The sequence below is a fragment of the Muscardinus avellanarius genome, assembly GCF_963383645.1.
Source record: "Muscardinus avellanarius genome assembly, chromosome: 13".
Taxonomy (NCBI): domain Eukaryota; kingdom Metazoa; phylum Chordata; class Mammalia; order Rodentia; family Gliridae; genus Muscardinus; species Muscardinus avellanarius.
Window position 1 is genome coordinate 36,637,915 of NC_137799.1, and position 16,965 is coordinate 36,654,879.

A 16,965-nucleotide genomic window follows, 5' to 3' on the forward strand; every position below is an offset into this window, starting at 1 on the left:
TACCCAGTTTCAGGGCGCCTGGCCCCTAGGCCACCAAGCCTGATTCTACCTGCGGTCCTCCAAGGGTTCAGTGTTTTGAAAGAACAACATTTAACCAGAGGCAAAACACTGTTTTATCTGTTGAAAAACAATCCTATTTTCTAGAGACAAGACACTCTCCAGGCTGGGCATACCCTCAGGATTAGCATCCCTGGAATGTCTTACTGGAGCGGGTTGGTTCTGTCGCCAGTCCTCAGGTGACTTCTCATTCCTTCCTAGAACAGAGGCTGGTGTGGCATCAGTTCAGAATGAATTGGAGCAAGCCCAGTTCTTCGATTCGGAACTGGATGCAGAGAGAGGCCCATGTCTCAGCATGCAGGGCAGTAAACTGAAGGCCATCAATATATCTCAACAACCTCTTGGGTCGGTTTCTGTCTCCTTCCTTCAAGGGAGTCTCCATCTAACATCAGACTTGAGCCAATGGGAAGGGTGGAGAAGAGCAGGGGAAGGCCCAGAGACTGCTGACCTTTCAGACATTTTCCGTGTGAATCAAATGCACTGGGAAGCCCAGCCGGCAGCAGCTGAGGGACCATGCAGAGCGCACAGCACTGGGCATCAGATTTGCTGCCTGCGAGACCCACTTCCTAGCTGTATAACCCTGAACAAACCTCCCAGCTCATCTGACCTTCCATTTCCTTACCAATAAGACAAGGTACTGTAGGGATTCAATATATCACTGGAGGTGAAGATGGTGAAGATAACCTGTAAACTATAAAGTATACTTTCTTTCTTTATTCATTTATTTAGTAGTGCTAGGAACCAAACTCAGGGCCTTGTGCATGCCAAGCAAGTGTTCTACCACTGAGCTACATTCCCAGTCCTATAATGTACACTGGGGCGGGAGTACTAGAGGTAGAACCCAGGGTCTTCTACCTCCAGCCCCATTTTATTTTTTATTTGGAAACAGGCTCTCACTAACTTGTGGAGAGCCTCACTAAGTTGTTTAGGAAAACTCTGAACCTAAACTCCTCCTGTCTCAGCTTCCCAAGTACAAGGATTACAAATGTGCACTACCAGCCCTGCTTAATGTATACTTTAAAAGTAGGGCATTATGGCCTGGCACAGTGCTACATGGTGCATGCCTGTTAGCCCAGCGATTCAGGAGGCTGAGGCAAGAGGACTACAAGTTCAAGGCCAGCCTGGGCAACTTAGCAAGACCCCGTCTCAAAATAAAAAATAAAAAGGCCTGGGTTTAAGCCAGATGTGGTGGTGTACACTTATAATCCCAGTACTTGGGAGGCTGAGACAGGAGGATCACAGGTTTGAGGACAGCCTCATAAGTAGTGAGACTGTCATCAACCTAGTGAGACCCTATTTCCAAATAAAAATAAAATAGTTCTGAGGACATAGCTGGGAGGTAGAAGGCCCCTAGACTAAATCTCTAATCACACACACACACACACACACACACACACACACACACACACACACACACACGGACTGGGGATGTAGCTCAGAGGTACAGTATATATATATATATGTTTTTCTTTTTCTTTCTTTCCTTTTTTTAAAATTTTTTTTGGTAGCAGTGGGGCTTGAACTCAAGGCCTTGCAAATGTGAGGAAAGCATTCTACAAATGAGCTATGTTCTGAGCCAGGATAGCCTTCCAGAAGTAGGTATTAGATTAAACCTAAGAACATTTCTGTCACAGTCAGATGTAACCTGAAACCGGGCACCAGCTGGACTCTTCCAGGATGTCATCATGGCCAAGCCGGAAGCTGCCATGACTGGCCTGTGAGCCTCTCCCTCTGGATAATACCACCCCACCCAACCCAGTCAGGCTTCAGCAGGGCCCTGGCTCCTAATCCAGACCACTTTCCACTGGGAGAACCTGGCCCCCTGGGGCGTACCACGAGCTTGAGGGACCCTGGGGGTGCAGCCCTCTTCTACAGAGACCATTTGGCTTTTTGTTGTTGTTGTTGTTTTGTTTGTTTGTTTGTCTTGCTATATTGGGGAATGAACCCAGGGACATTTTCTCTCCAAGATACACCCCCAGTCCAATTTTTTATTCCGTGTGTGTGTGCGTGTGTGTGTGTGTGTATGTGTGTGTGTGTTTTACTAGGGATTGAACCCAGGGGCATTCTACCTTCAGGCTATAATCCCAACCCTATTTTATCCTTTATTTTGAAACAGGGTCTCACTTAAGTTGCAGAGGGCCTAAGTAGCTAAGATTGACCACAAACCTGTCATCCTCCTGTCTCAGCCTCCCAAGTACTGGGATTACAAGTGGACACCACTCCACCCAGCAGACCACTTGTTTTTAAAACTATGAAACAGAGCCAGGCGTGGTGGCGCATGCTTATAATCCCAGCATTCGGGAGACTGAGACCTGGAGGATCACAGTTCACAGACAGCCTCAGCTACTTACTGAGGCCCTCTGCAACTCAGTGAGACCTGGTCTCAAAATAAAGAATAAAAAATAGGGCAGGGGGTGTAGCTCAGAGATCAAATGCCCCTGGGTTCCATCCCCACACCCGCAAATAAATAAATAAATAAATCTATGAAACAGCCAGACATGGTGGCACACGCTTGTAATTCCAGGGTAGGGCTGGGGGGGGGGTTGTAGCTTGGAGGTAGAATGCCCCTAAGTTCAGTCCCCAGTACTGCAAATAATCAATCAATCAATCAATCAAACTATGGCGGTACCCTTTCACAAACCTTACTGGGCCTTGGCTTCCCTATTAGTTGTTAGGCACGTAAAAGAGACCACAGGGCTGGAGCTGGCTCTAAGCCCAAAGCCACCAGGCTTCCTGCTATCCCCCAGGCTCTGCTAAAATGGCAAATGGCAGGGGGCTCACCTCATCCATGCCAGAGGCGGTGAAGAAGATGCCGACCTCCTGGGCATAGCGCTGCAGCTCCTTGTACTGGGCATGGCTGAACTCCAGGTGGCGTTTGTGCTCCCCGTAGGTCTTCCCCCAGGAATGCTTCGAAGTATAGGGCCTCTCGAGGGCTCTCCGGTTGAACTTGAACTCCAGCTCGCTCTTCTGGAACTTGGCACAATCGGCCCCACACTCCTGTGAAGCACGGCAGGGCTCCTGTCAGTGACTTGTCATGGATTCCCAGAGACAACAGCAATGCTGGGGCAACTGCTGTGGCATCACTATCTTTAGAAACAATCAGGATTGACAGAGAGGTTAAGGGCCCCGAAAAGGAGAAGGAGGAGCAGGAAGTCTGCAAGGAATAAAAGGGTTTTGGGACCGGTACACGCACACACTTTCCCTCTTAAAATGCATAAAATCTTAGGACTTTTTTGAATTATAACATTAAAGGTAACAAGCTGGGCGTGGTGGCGCACGCTTGTGAAACCAGTATTTGGGAAGTTGAGACAGGAGGATCGCGGTTCGAGGACAGCCTCAGCTACTTAGTGAGGCCCTTTGCAACTCAGTGAGACCCTGTTTCAAAAGAAAGAATAAAATCGGAGCTGGGAGTATAGCTCAGAGGTAGGATGCCTCTGGGTTCCATCCCCAGTACTGCCAAAAAAAAAAAAAAGTAACATATCAAAAAATTAAGAAAGATTTAAAGTTCTGTAACTTAGCAGAAGACAGTAAAATGAGCACTGGGCCAGGATTTGGGAGAAAAAAATCAGATTCTGTCTTAACTCTTAAATAAGGTTAGCCGGGCGTGGTGGCGCACACTTGTAATCCTGGCATTCAGGAGGCTGAGACCGGAGGATCGCGGTTCGCAGACAGCCTCAGCTACTTAGTGAGACCTCTGCAACTCAGTGAGACCCGGTTTCAAAACAAAGAATAAAAAATAGGGCAGGGGGTGTAGCTTGGAGGTCAAATGCCCCTGGGTTCTATCCCCAAACCCACACACAAAAAATAGATAAGGTCATTTCCCATTTCTAGATCCATTTTTTCCATCTATACCAAGAACAATCTGGACTAGCCATAGAATTTGTAAACCATTCCGAGGCGTCTCTTACAGGAAAACAAAGGGACTGAGCCCTGGGCCTGGTTCTCTGAAGCGAACAACAGCCATTCTGCTCTCAGCATGACATTTTGTTCTACCAGGTCCTGCAGCGAAAAGCAAACTGACAAACCTGAGAAATGCCCCGCTTAGGTGATTTCTACTGACTAGAAGTGAAAATATAAAACCTAGAGCTGGGTGTGGCGGCACACACCTGTAATCTCAGCTACTGGGAAGGCTGAGGCAGGAGGATCACAAGATTGAGGCCAACCCGGGCAACTTAGCAGGTCCTGTCTCAAAATAAAATTAAAATTAAAAAGGACCAGGGAAGCCGGGATTGGTGGTGCACGTTTGTAATCCCAGTACTTGGGAGGCTGAGACAGGAGGATTGTACAAGTTCGAAGCCAGCCTTAGCTACTTAGTGAGGCTCTTAGCAACTTAGTGAGAGCCTATTTCCAAATAAAATATAAAATGGTCTGGGAGTGTAGCCTGGAGGTAGATGGCCCCTGGGTTCCATCCCCAGTACAAAAAAAAAAAAAAAAGGACTGGGGATATAGCTCGGTATAGCTCAGTGGAAGAGTGCTTGCATGGCATGTACAGGGTCCTGGATTCAATCTCTAATACTACAAATAAAAATAAAAATAGGGCCGGGCATGGTGCCGCATGCTTGCAATCTCAGCATTTGGGAGGCTTAGACAGGAGGACCATGGTTTGCAGACAGCCTCAGCTACTTAGTGAGGCACTCCACAACTTAGTGGGACCCTGTTTCAAAATAAAGAATAAAATATAGGGCAGGGGGTATAGCTCGGAGGTTGAATGCCTCGGTATTATCCCCAGACCCGCAATAAACAAACAAACAAACAAACAAACAAACTGGATTGTCTAATTATAAAGGCTCTAATTCTATTACAAACCTGCTTCCAAACTCAAGATTGTTTCTTAAAAACTACTCAATAGAAAGATTAAGTAAAATCCTCAAAAGTCTCAGCTCTCTGCCATTTCTTTACACAGAGGTATTCACACTATTGAAAACCTCTCAGGACCAGAAACATCAGTGCTGAGAATACTACCACCCCCATCCCCAGAAAGAAAAAAAAATTACAAGACGGCACAGTCAGGATTTGATGCTGCAAGTGACTGTGGGCAAAAGACTTCTCATTGCTTAAATGAAGACCCCAAGAGTGGCCTGACCAAAGTCACAGATGTGTGGGGAGAAAGCAGGTACCTCCACTTTTTTCTAAAAATGAAGATTTATCTGTTCAATGCTACAGTGAACTCTAGGTTCAGAAAATACAGTCCCAGCTAGGCATGATGGACTGAAAGTAGCCATAACAATATGTGACCAAATGAATGTGGCTGTGTTCTAATAAAATTTTATTTCACTGGACTTGGTGGCACACACTTGTAATCCCAGGATTTGGGAGGCTGAGACAGAGGATCCCGGTTCACGGACAGCCTCAGCTACTTAGTGAGGCCCTTTGCAACTCAGTGAGACCCTGTTTCAAAAAAATAAAAAATAAAAAAAAGGGCTGGGTGTGTAGCTCAAAGGTAGAATGCCTGAGGTTCTACCCCCAGTACCAAAAGAAAAAAAAAGAAAAAGAAAAAAAGTACAGTCCCTGCAGCCAGGCATGGTGGCGCACACTTCTAATCCCAGTACCTGGGAGGCTGAGACAGGAGGACTGCAGGTCCGAGGACAGCCTCAGCAACTAGTGAGATTCATCAACCTAGCGAGACCCTAGGTTGATGAGTAAAAGAAAAGAAATAAAAGTAAATAAATAAAAGTAAAATAGGGCTGGGGGTTTACCTTGGAGGTAGATGTCCCTGGTCTCAATCCCCAGTACCATTAAAAAAAAAAACCTGGAAAGCACAGTTCATGTCACTGCTCTACTCTAATGCTGACAGTTCCTTCATTCAAGGTTTTACTGCTTCTCTACTGGCAAAAGCAAGCATCAGAATCCCATGATGAAGCCGGGTGTGGTGGCACGGTCCGCGGCCAGCCTGCAACTCAGTGAGACCCGGTTTCAAAATAAAGAATAAAAAATAGGGCAGGGGGTGTAGATCAGAGGTCAAATGCCCCTGGGTTCCATCCCCAGACCCGCAAAAAAAAAAAAAAAAAAAAAAAAAAAAAAGATTTGTTGTATGAATAAGGCAACTTATACAAAATACACTCTGGGTAACTAAACTTGCAAATGTGACCCCATCTACAAATGGCAGCAAAGTCAGAATAAATAAATCCCCAAATAAAAGGAGTTCAAGAAATCTTCCTGCTTTAAATTTTAAACAACGCACGCACATATTAAAAACCCCGAAAAATTAAGGCCGAGAGAAGGAAAGTCACCCACCCAAGATTATTCAGCTAATAAACAGCGTCTTGACTCTAGTCCAGAGCTCACTGTACTAGAACACAGCCTCAGCTCTGCCCTCCCCCTGGAGAACGAGCCTACAAAATCAAAAGAGAGAACATACGAGAGAAAAACGAATTTTGCTTCTATGGCTTCAGGATCTCCAGGTGCTTTTACAACTCTGACCTGCAAAGAGGCCACACCTTGGAAAAGCAGGCTGCCCTCTAAGTGCAGAGCAGAAATTCCTTCACTCCCCTCTAAAAACAACAATGTTACAGTGTCAAGCCAGGAGCCCTGTGGCATGGACAACTGAGCCTTGTGACAAGGAACAGTGATATTTTAAAATCTCATTATTGTTCTTGAGAGGCTGAGAAGAGAGAATCAAAGGATCAGGGCCAGTCTCAGCCATTTTGCGGCTCAGCAACGTGGCATGGGGCGAGACCCGGATTCAAAGTGAAAAACTATAAAAGGTCTGGGGTGTGGCCTGGAGGTGGAATGGCTCTGGGTTCAATCCCTGTGCTCCGCACAAACACACTAAATTATTTACTAGCCTTGTGCGCTTGGGCAAGTCACTTATCTTCTTTGAGCCTTTAAAATGCAATCAGCAGCGTCTCCTGCCTTGGATTATTGAAGGAAACATATGAAATGGTGCATTTCATCCATTTCCCCTCTAGACAGAAAAAAAAGTCAGCCTGCTGCTGCGTTCATTTAATTTTACATAAATACACTCTTTGAAGCTCAAACTTGTGATTCATTGACTTCAATGTTCCTGGAGGATATACAGTTGAAAACTTACTACAAGAAAGTCACACAGGTTTAATCTTCTGCAATGAAATCTGGGCCTTCGATTGGTGAGCTGATATGAAGGAATTGTTTGACAAAATGCAGGCACCAAAGCAAAAGGAAAAATCTTTCACCAGTCAGGAGGTGTGGTGTCACAAGCTTGTAATTCCCAGGACTTTGGAGGCTGAGACAGGAAGATCACAGGTTTGAGGCCAGCCTCTGCAACTTAGTGCGATCCCATTTCTAAATAAAAGAATAAAATTGCCGGGCGTGGTGGCGCACGCTTGTAATCCCCGCGCTTGGGAGGCTGAGACAGGAGGATTCCACAGGTTCGAAGCCAGCCTCAGCTACTTAGCGAGGCTCTCAGCATCTTAGTGAGACCCTGTTTCCAAATAAAATAGAAAATAGATCTGGGAGTATAGCCTGGAGGTAGAAAGCCTCTGGGTTCCACCTCCAGTACCACCAAAAAAAATAATAAAATAATAATAATAATAACAATAACAATAATAATAATAATAATAATAATAATAATATTGGGCCAGAGTATGCTCAGAGGTAGAATGCCCCTGGGTTGCATCTCCAGTACCACACACACACACACACACACACACACACACACACACTTTCACCAGTCATAATTTGCCTGAAATAAGGTATATCCAAAAGAGATCCTGTCAACCAAAACATCTCCAGCTCAGGTTTCTGCACAATATCCTGCAGTATACTACTGCAAGACTTTTTTTTTTTTTCCAAAAAAGTGTTTTTCATCGTTTACAGTATCGCTACACTTATCCATTTCAAAAATTCTTTAGGACTGTCAAGGCAAGTTATCTCGGATAAAGGTTTGGGGAAAGTATTCTAGAAGAAAACAGGAAATGGGTTACAGCACTTGGCTCCGTCTTTCATAGAGTAAGAATCCAAAAACCGTTAGCGACTGTCACTTTTGTAAAGTACTTTTATGATCCAGTGGTTAGACTTCCACAAAAAAAACAGTCATGAGAGGATGGAAAGGTCATCCAAGTAGTCCTGAACATAAGTGGAAATTTCCCGAGAGAGGAGGGGGCATGAATATTTATAAACATCATATCACGAATAGCTGACATTTATGGAATCCTCTATGTCCAGTACGGTGCTAGGAGTTTACATGAATTCTCTCATTTGATCCTCATAACAATTCTATTAAGTATAGGAACTATTATCAAGTAGGTTTTTTGGGGGAGAGAGGATAACATGGATTAAATCCATGGGCATTCTACCTCCATGCCATTACACCCCAACCTTGTTTTATTTTTTATTTGGAACTAGGGTCTCACTACGTTTCTAAGAGCCTCACTAAGTTGCTGAAGTTGGCTTTAAAACTAGATCATCCTGTCGCAGCCTCCCAAGTACTGGGATACCGGGGTGCACCACCAAGCCTGGTTTGAAGTCAAGTTTTCAAAAAAGAAAACAGAGGCTCAAAGAGAATAAGTAACTAGCATGATTTGAACTCAGAGCCCCCCCCTTTTTTGCGGTACTGGAGATGTAACCCAGGGGCATTCTACCTTCGAGCTACACCCCCAGCCCTATTTTTTATTCTTTATTTTGAAACAGCTCACTGAGTTGCAAAGGGCCTCACTAAGTAGTAGCTGAGGCTGTCCTGGAACCGCGATCCTCCTGTCTCAGCCTCCCGAATGCTGGGATTACAAGCGTGCGCCACCACACCCGGCAGAGCCCCAGTTTTTAACCACTTCGTATTTTGAACATAGGGAATGGCAGGTGAGAAGAGACCACGGCAACTTCCAGGGGCTGTAATTCCTGGGAGTCAGTCACTATCCTGGAGGATGTCAGGGATGAGATATGAAAGGCAGGAAGGGGCGTGAGGTTAAGATCTTGAAGGCTGGGTAGGCATGGCGGTGCCAGGCAGGGTTAAGATCAAGTCTTGTGCTTGGGGGCGACTATTTTCCCACCAGAAGAGGAAGGAAAGAGGTCGTGTTAGGAGGTAATCAATCGCCCAATTGCAGACAAGTCAGGAAGGAGGCGGAGGGGTGGCAAAGACTGGGGCAACGGAACTGGCGAGCGTAGGGCAGGGGGGATGCAAGGGGCGAGAGGGGAAGGGTCCCGGGCCCCGCGGCCGCGCCCCTCACCTTGGCCACGCGGATCATGCGCTTGGCCACGTCCAGGTCGCCCTGGTGGTTCTGGCCGATCTCGGCAATGATGAAGCACGGGTGCTGTCCGCCCACCCAGCGCCCGGGACACAGCTCCAGCTCCAGCGGCATGGTGCCCACCGCGCCTCCGCTCCCACTGCCCAGCTCGGCCGGGCCGCCGCCGCCAGGTCAATCCGGTGCACAGCCCGCACGCCGCCCCGCCACGTCAGCCCGCGGCCCCGCGCAGCCAATCGCGCGGCCCCGCCTCGCTTCCGACAGCCAATCAGAGCCGAGGGCGGAGCCTCCGCGTGAAGACCGTGGGGAGGGACGCGGAGCCCCGCCCCCTCCTTGCAGCGTCTGCGGCTGCGGGCGGGGAAGCTCGGGCTGTGACGGTCGCCGGGTCCCGCTGATGTTCCTGGAGGTGGCTGACGGCCGCCTCGGCAGACATCAGTCAGATCCAGCTCCTAAGGGCCCGGGCAGAGCGCGCCCTACGAGGAAATAGAGAAAACGGGAGTTCTAGTGCTGGGCGTGGTGGAGCACGCTTGTAATCCCAGCATTCCTGAGGCTGAGACCGGAGGATCACACAGGTTCAAGGCCAGCCTCTGCTATTTAGTGAGGCTCTCAGCAACTTAGTGGGACCCTGTTTCCAAATAAAAAAATATAAAATAGGTCTGGGAGTATACCCAGGAGGTAGAAAGCCTCTGGGTTCCACCCCCAGTACCACCAAAATAATAATAATAATAATAATAATAATAATAATAATAATAAATAATGTCAGAGCTGATTCAATTCCAGCAGCTGCCACTAACCAGATCTTGATCATAAATAGCTTCTCATAGTCCTCTTGAGCTTTCTCCTTTTTCTCTAAAGCAGGAAAATAAATAATAGAGAACTGTGAAGTATAGAAACCCCTGATCACAGTACTTGGTGCAGTAAATATTCTATAAGCAATAGCCTTTCCTATGACACGAGAAGCAAAAGATTCAGAAATTTCCGCTGACTGGGCACAATGGTCACACCTGTCATCCTAGCTACTTGGGAGGCCGAGGCAAGAGGATTGCAAGTTTGAGGCCAGCCTGGGCAATTTAGCTAGAATCTGTCTCAAAATAAAATTTCGAAAGAGCTGAGGTTGTAACTCAGTGGTAGAGCACCTTTGGGTAAAAACCCCCATCCTGAAGGAAGAAAAACGGGGTTCCACTGACTTGTCCAATGCCACCCAGAAAACCAGAGCAGAGCTGGACCCGGGACCATCTCAGGGCTCCTATTGTACATTTGGTTGGATTTCAGACAAAGCTGAGAAATACAAGTCAGACTGATTGCCTGCTTGACTTACCAGAACTTACGGGGAAAATAACAATGACGGGTAGGTTTTGGACATGTGAGCATAAATGCACGGTTGAAGCTGCCCACCAGGTGGGAGGAAAGGCCGCTTGGAGTGGAAGTCTGGATTTGAGAGGTCCAGGAGCCATTCACTGAGGACAGGCGGGGCTGGTGAGGACTAGAAGAGGGGTGAGCAGCCTAGAAGCTGCAGCCTGGGGCCGCTGGCCTGGAAGGAACAGAAAAGAGAGCCCCAAAGCCACCCACAGAGTCAGCCCCCTCTCCTTTTTTTTTTTTTTTCCGAAGTTGCTGAGGCTTTCGCTAAGTTACTGAGGCTGACCTTGAACCTCTGATCTTCCCGTCTCAGCCAAGTCCTGGGATTACAGGTGTATTCCACTTCACCCAGCTTCCTTCCTGTAACTGGCAGAAAACGGCAAGGCAAGGAGGAACTTTGTTTTAGAGAAACTAGAGTAGGCAGAGTACTGGGCCATGGGGCTGAGGTTGAGGATGCGGGTCTTGTTCCAACCCTCTGGTGTCCGAGGCCTCGTTGACTGTGAAAGCCCCTCCTAAAGTTGGTTTGGGTTGTTTCCTGCAGCCCAGGACTCCTGCTTAGTTTTTGCACTCTGTGCTCTAGCTACACTGAACTACTTTGACCCCCCCCAAGGGACCATGTTCTGCCATCCCCAGGCCTTGGCTGTGACTGCCTCCTGTGGGCGTTCCCTTCCACTCCACTGCCACCTGCAGGTCCTCCAGCACGGCAGCCGCTTCCTCTCAGATCCCTCTTTGATCTTCCTGGCTTCTCTGGGCTCTCATGGAAACCTCTTCTCTGTCTACTTCTCACCCTTTAAGGTAGCTGCCTCTGCTCTTGACTGCCGTTCCCTCTGGACTGTGAGCTGCTTCATGTCAGGAACCATCTGGGAGGTCTAGTCAGCACCCAGGGCAAACCCCTAGGGGCTGAGGTGCCCCAGAAGGGCGATAAGGCCTACTCTGCTTTATGTTGGGCAGGGCCTTGTATTAAAACTGTGTCCTGCGGGGCCAGGAGCTCCTTGAGAAAGGAGTCTACGCCATTTCATGCAGTATTCCCAGCACCAAGCACAGGACTTATAGATGCCAATAAATGCTTTTTATACTGTTGTGGTTTTTTTTTTTGGGGGGGGGGATGCTGGAGATTGAACCAGGGCATTTTGTCTCCAAGCTATACTCCCAGCCCTATTTAATTTATTTTATTTTTGGAAACAGGGTCTTGTTAAGTTGCCAAGAGCCTCACTAAGTTGCTGAGGCTGGTTTCGAACCTGCTATCTTCCTGTCTCAGCCTCCGGAGTATTGGGATTACAGGCGTGGCCCACCACACCCAGACCAATAAATGTTTTCTGAATGAGCAGGTGTGGAAAAGGAAAAACGACAGTGAAGACGAAGGCAGACCTGACTTCATCTGTTCACTCCTGAGGCCTCATTCAGACTCCTGAGTAAACATGGCCATACTGAGTCATCACCAGAGTCAGCTTTCTGGCAAGTTCCTGATGGAAGAAGAGAGCTGCGAAGCCAACTCTCTCCCCAACCCCAGTGGCCAAAACCCTGCCCCGATGTCAAGTGGCCAGAGTCTGATTCCCCCAGGGTTCTGCGTTGTTCCATCTGTGAGCACCCTGGCTGCTCACAGCCTCACCCATACCTGCTCCTGCTTCCTCAGCCTTCATCCTCATCCCTGTAATACGAGCATCGCTTCCCTGATGAGGGAGCAAGACCCCATCTTATCTGGGGCGGCCTGGGGGCGAAAGTCAACCCACGCCAACTCCCTTGAAGGATCTTGGCCTGACACACCTTACCTGCCTCCATTTCTCAAAGGCACCTCACACATCCAGCCAGCCAATCATTCCTGAGTGCCAGGTGTGTGCCAGGGACCACATCAGCACAGGGCACTGGATAGAGACAAAAAGCCATAGTCTTCTAAACTGCAATTCACAGTAAAAGTCATTTATTTTGGGTTTGTTTGTTTGTTTGTTTTTGTTGGTACTGGGGGTGGAACCCAGGGAGCCTTTCTACCTCTGAGCTATACACCCAGGCCTATTTTATATTTTATTTGGAAACAGGGTCTCCCTAAGTTGCTGAGAGCCTCTCTAAGTGGTTGAGGCTGACTTCGAACCTGTGTGATCCTCCTGTCTCAGCCTCCCAAGCACAGGGATTACAACCGTACACCACCACGCCTGGAAAAAGTCATTTAATATAGAAAAAGTAGCCAGGCATGGTGGCCCATTCTTGTAATCTCAGTACTTGGAAGCTGAGACAGGATTGCAGGTGGAGACCAGCCTCAGCAGTTTAACGAGGCCCTCAGCAATTTAGTGACACCCTGTAGTTATCTAATTCAAGGCCAGCATGTGGTAACTTAGTGAATCTGTTTCAAAATAAAAAAAATAAAAAAGGGCCAGGAGTATAGCTCCGAGGTAGAATACCCTTGGGCTCAACCTCCAGTAAGGTACCCATGTGCACGCTAAATAAAATGAAAATAAGTTATAGTTGCACATAAATATATGATCATTAGTTATGTAAAGGGCAGCAGCAGCAACAACCACAGAAATCTCAGAATGTCCTGCTAGAAACTAAAAAGGGACCTGCTTTAAGTGGGTGCTTAGGAAGGGTCTTTCTAAAGTGTTAGTGTTTAGGCTGAGACCCCTCTCCCATGCCAACCCAGATTCCTTCCAAATAATAATCTCTTCCTGCCCTGGGTCCCCACAGGATGCTGGAACAGCACAGTGTCCTGAATACAGCACAGGGTCCAGGGTAAGTCAGCCCAAGTTCCTCTCCCAGATGACAACTTGTTAGCTTCCTCCTGGGGAAATGGGGACAGCCACCACCAAGGGGCAGTGGTGAGGGCTGCACAAGAAAAGGTAAGTGCCGGGGAAGGCCCAGAACGGGCCACCGTTTCCAGGCTCTCATTTTCCTGTGCCCAGGCATGTGGCCTGCAGCCACCTTCCCAGGCTCAGACCTCAGCCTCTGTCTCTGTCGGTCGCTGGCCTCATCCCCTGCTGGGCTGGGCGGTCCTCACCGCGGCCAGGTTAACACAGTGAGTCTGGGCGGTGTCCCTGCCTCCTCTTCGCACCCTTCAAAGAGTCCCCAAAGCTTTCCCAACTTTTGCTCGTCCTCCTCATGCTGTTCTTGGAAAGGGCTTCAAGACCCGCATCCTCAGCTGGGCGTGGTGGTGCACGCCTGTATTCTCAGTACTAGGGAGGCTGAGACAGGAGGATTGCAGATTTTCTGCCAGCCTCAACCACTTAGGGGGACTCTTAGCAACTTAGCAAGACCCTGTTTCAAAACAAAACAAAACAAAACCAGGCTGGGGTGTAGCTCATATAGAATACCCTTAAGTTTCATCTCTAGTTCCAAAATAAATAAATAATTAATTAAATTTACATCCTCACGGTGAGATCCAGACCTCCATCATCAGCCCTTCCATAACCTGCTACACAATCGCAGCCACACGCTGCTGCCACCTACTGCTGGCCAGGCATGTTCAAAGATAGCATTTGGGCCAATACGTACATGAAAAGATGACCAACATCGTTAGCCATGAGGAAGCCAGGGGCGGGGGGACTCCACAGTGGGACACCACTACATACCCGCTAGGATGTTTAAAGCCAGAAAGGCAGATAATTACAAGGACATGGATCTTTAGTTCCAATGCTGGATCGATCAGGTTCTTATCTCTCAGGATTTTCTCTAGTAATGGTGACCAAAAAACCATGGTGATCAGGATGGTAAGTCCACGCATTTCTGCAGCTCGGAGTACACGAAGCTGCCCGGGTCCCCACCTCCTTGAGCCCACCCCTAGATTCTCTGACACTGCCATACCATCCCAGCAAACCATGCGGATCCCTTATTTTGTTTTTGTCTATTGATACCTGCTCCTCTTTAGCCCTTCTCCCTCCTTAACCCTGGTAACGATTCCTACAATTGTGCCATTTCAAAAATGTTGCATAAATGTAATCCTCCAAAGTGTGACCTTTGGGGCTTTATTTTTTCCCACTAAGGGTAATTCTCTGGGGATTCAGGTATTCATTCAGGTTGTTGCATATGGCAATAGTGTTGCCTGCCTGCCTGCCTGCCTGCCTGCCTGCCTTCCTTCCTTCCTTCCTTCCTTCCTTCCTTCCTCCCTTCCTTCCTTCCTTCCTTCCTTCCCTCCTGCTGGGAATTGGACCCAGGGGCATTCTAAACCTCTGAACTACACCCTAGTCCTCCTTATTTCTTAATTTTGAAACAGGATCTCCCTAAGTTGGTGAGGCTGACCTCAAATTTTCAATCCTCCTGCCTCATCCTCTCATGTACTGGGATTACAGGCATATGCCCCCAGGTCTGCTTAGTGTGTTCTTTTTAAATTTCTGAAGCATTCCAAGAATGGATGAGCCGGGCGTGGTGGCGCAGGCTTGTAATCCCAGCATTTGGGATGCTGAGACCGGCTGAGCCTCAGCTACTTAGTGAGGCCCTCTGCAACTTAGTGAGACCCTGTTTCAAAATAAAGAATAAAAAAAAATAGGGCAGGGGGTATAGCTCGGAGGTCAAATGCCCCTGGGTTTCATCTCCAAACCCGCAAAAAAAAAAAAAAAAAAAAAAAAGAAAAATAAAAAAGAATGGATGAGACACAGTTTAACCATTTTCCCTGGTAAAGGACATTTGGTTGTTTCCAGTCCATGAAAATAAAAAATAAAGTTAAGGTTCCCATACTATTCCAGAGACAAATAACTTTCTGCTATTCAAAGATGGATAAATGACCCTATGGGGAGTGAGCTCCCTGTCACCAGTTTCTGACAAAAATCAGGTAGAAGGACTGGATGAGATCCGTTCTTCTGGATGAGATCCGTTCTTCTGGATGAGATCCATTCTTCTCCAGCCTCCGGAGCCCGGATTTCATGCCGCGACATTATGCGTATGTTTTGGTTCTCCTCCGTAGTTTCTGGTTCATAATTCCCTTCCCAAGGCAGGCCACAGAAAGCAGAAATTCTCTTTCGCAGGGTAAGGCATATAACTCTAAAAACTCTGTACCTCTTTACCCATACCTCATCCTGCGTCTCTTCACCTGTATACTACTGAATACTCTTTCGAGAAAACCAGTAAACCTAAGGGTTTTCATGAGCTGCGAGCTACTCTAGCAAATCTGTTGAACTGAAGCAGGAGACGGTGGGAACTCTGATTCAGTGCAGGTCAGTCAGAAGCCCAGGTAAAACCATGGAAACAGGAGGCCGGACTGCAGGACTGAGCCCTCAGAATGTGGAAATGGAAATTACCTCCAAGCAGACTGTCAGGAGAGAATTAAATAGGAGCACAGGTTGCTGCTGGAGAATCGATTGCTGGGCATGTGGGAAAAAGCCCCACACATCTGGTGTCAGAACTGATCTGGGAGTGGAGGAGGAGAAGAGAGTTTTTGTTGATTTCTCTGTCTCTCCACAATGAGTGTCAGAAGTTGCCATGGGTGTATGGAGACGTCAGCTGTGTTAGCTCCGGATTGATGGGTTCCGATGTTTGAGACTCCAGACCCCTTGCATTATCTGTAGCCATTTTAGCCCTCCGCTCCTCAAAATAATTGTTTTGCTGGGATAGGAGGGACATGAGACTTCTAAAACAGATCACTTGTCAAAGAAGTGGAGTTTATAGTAACTGGCTTACAAGATTACCAAACGGAGAGGAGGTAAGCCAGGCCTCGACTCCAAACCTGAGTTCCCAGGCCCCTCTGTTCATATCACGCTGATGTTCAAATACCCAGCTATGGCCTCATGTAAGCAGCTTTTCTTCCCCCTTGTGGTACTGAGTATTGAACTCAGAGGCATTCTACCTCGGTACCACACCCCCAGCCCTATTTATTGCTTCTTTTTTTTTTTTTTTCCAGGTCTAAGGATGGAACCCAGGGGCATTCGACCTCTGAGCTACACCCCTGCCCTACTTTTTTTTTTTTTATTATTTTGAGACAGGTCTCACTAAGTTGCAGAGGGTCTCACTAAGTAGCTGAGGCTGGCTGTGAACTGCGATCCTCCTATCTCAGCCTCCCAAATGCTGGGATTACAAACTTGTGCCACCATGCCCGGCTTATTTATTACTTTTTATTTGGAAACAGGGTCTAAGTTGAAGAGGGCCTTGCTAAATTGTCAAGGCTGGCTGTGAACCTTGAGTCCAGTCTCAGCTTCCTAAATATTGGGATTTATGTACCCGCCATCACACCTGGCTTGGATTTAGGCATCTTTGTGCATACAGGGGTGGCTGGTGGCTGGAGACTGAGCCCAGGGGGATTGCCAGCCCTATTTTAGTTTGCTAAATTTCTGAGGCTGGCCTCCATCCTTTGATCCTTCTACCTCAGCCTCCCAAGTCCTAGTATTATAAGTATGGACCACAGCCAGGCGTGGTGGCGCACGCTTGTAATCCCAGCATTTGGAAGGCTGAGACCGGAGGATCGTGGTTCGCGGACAGCCTC

At 47.8% G+C, this 16,965-nt stretch overlaps 1 protein-coding gene across 2 annotated transcripts in view; it reads right to left on the bottom strand.

The window, feature by feature from the left end:
• The window catches only part of NANS (N-acetylneuraminate synthase), a gene marked incomplete at both ends in the record, with an annotated part of 28,475 nt that extends 19,146 nt beyond the window's left edge, over nucleotides 1-9,329 (bottom strand). For both annotated transcript variants that reach the window (XM_080708509.1, XM_080708510.1), the window contains 2 exons: nucleotides 2,839-3,054; nucleotides 9,198-9,329. In XM_080708509.1, coding sequence (XP_080564635.1) covers nucleotides 2,839-3,054; nucleotides 9,198-9,329 — 348 coding nt within the window. The remainder of the gene's footprint in view (nucleotides 1-2,838; nucleotides 3,055-9,197) is intronic.
• Between the last annotated feature and the right edge of the window lie 7,636 nt (nucleotides 9,330-16,965).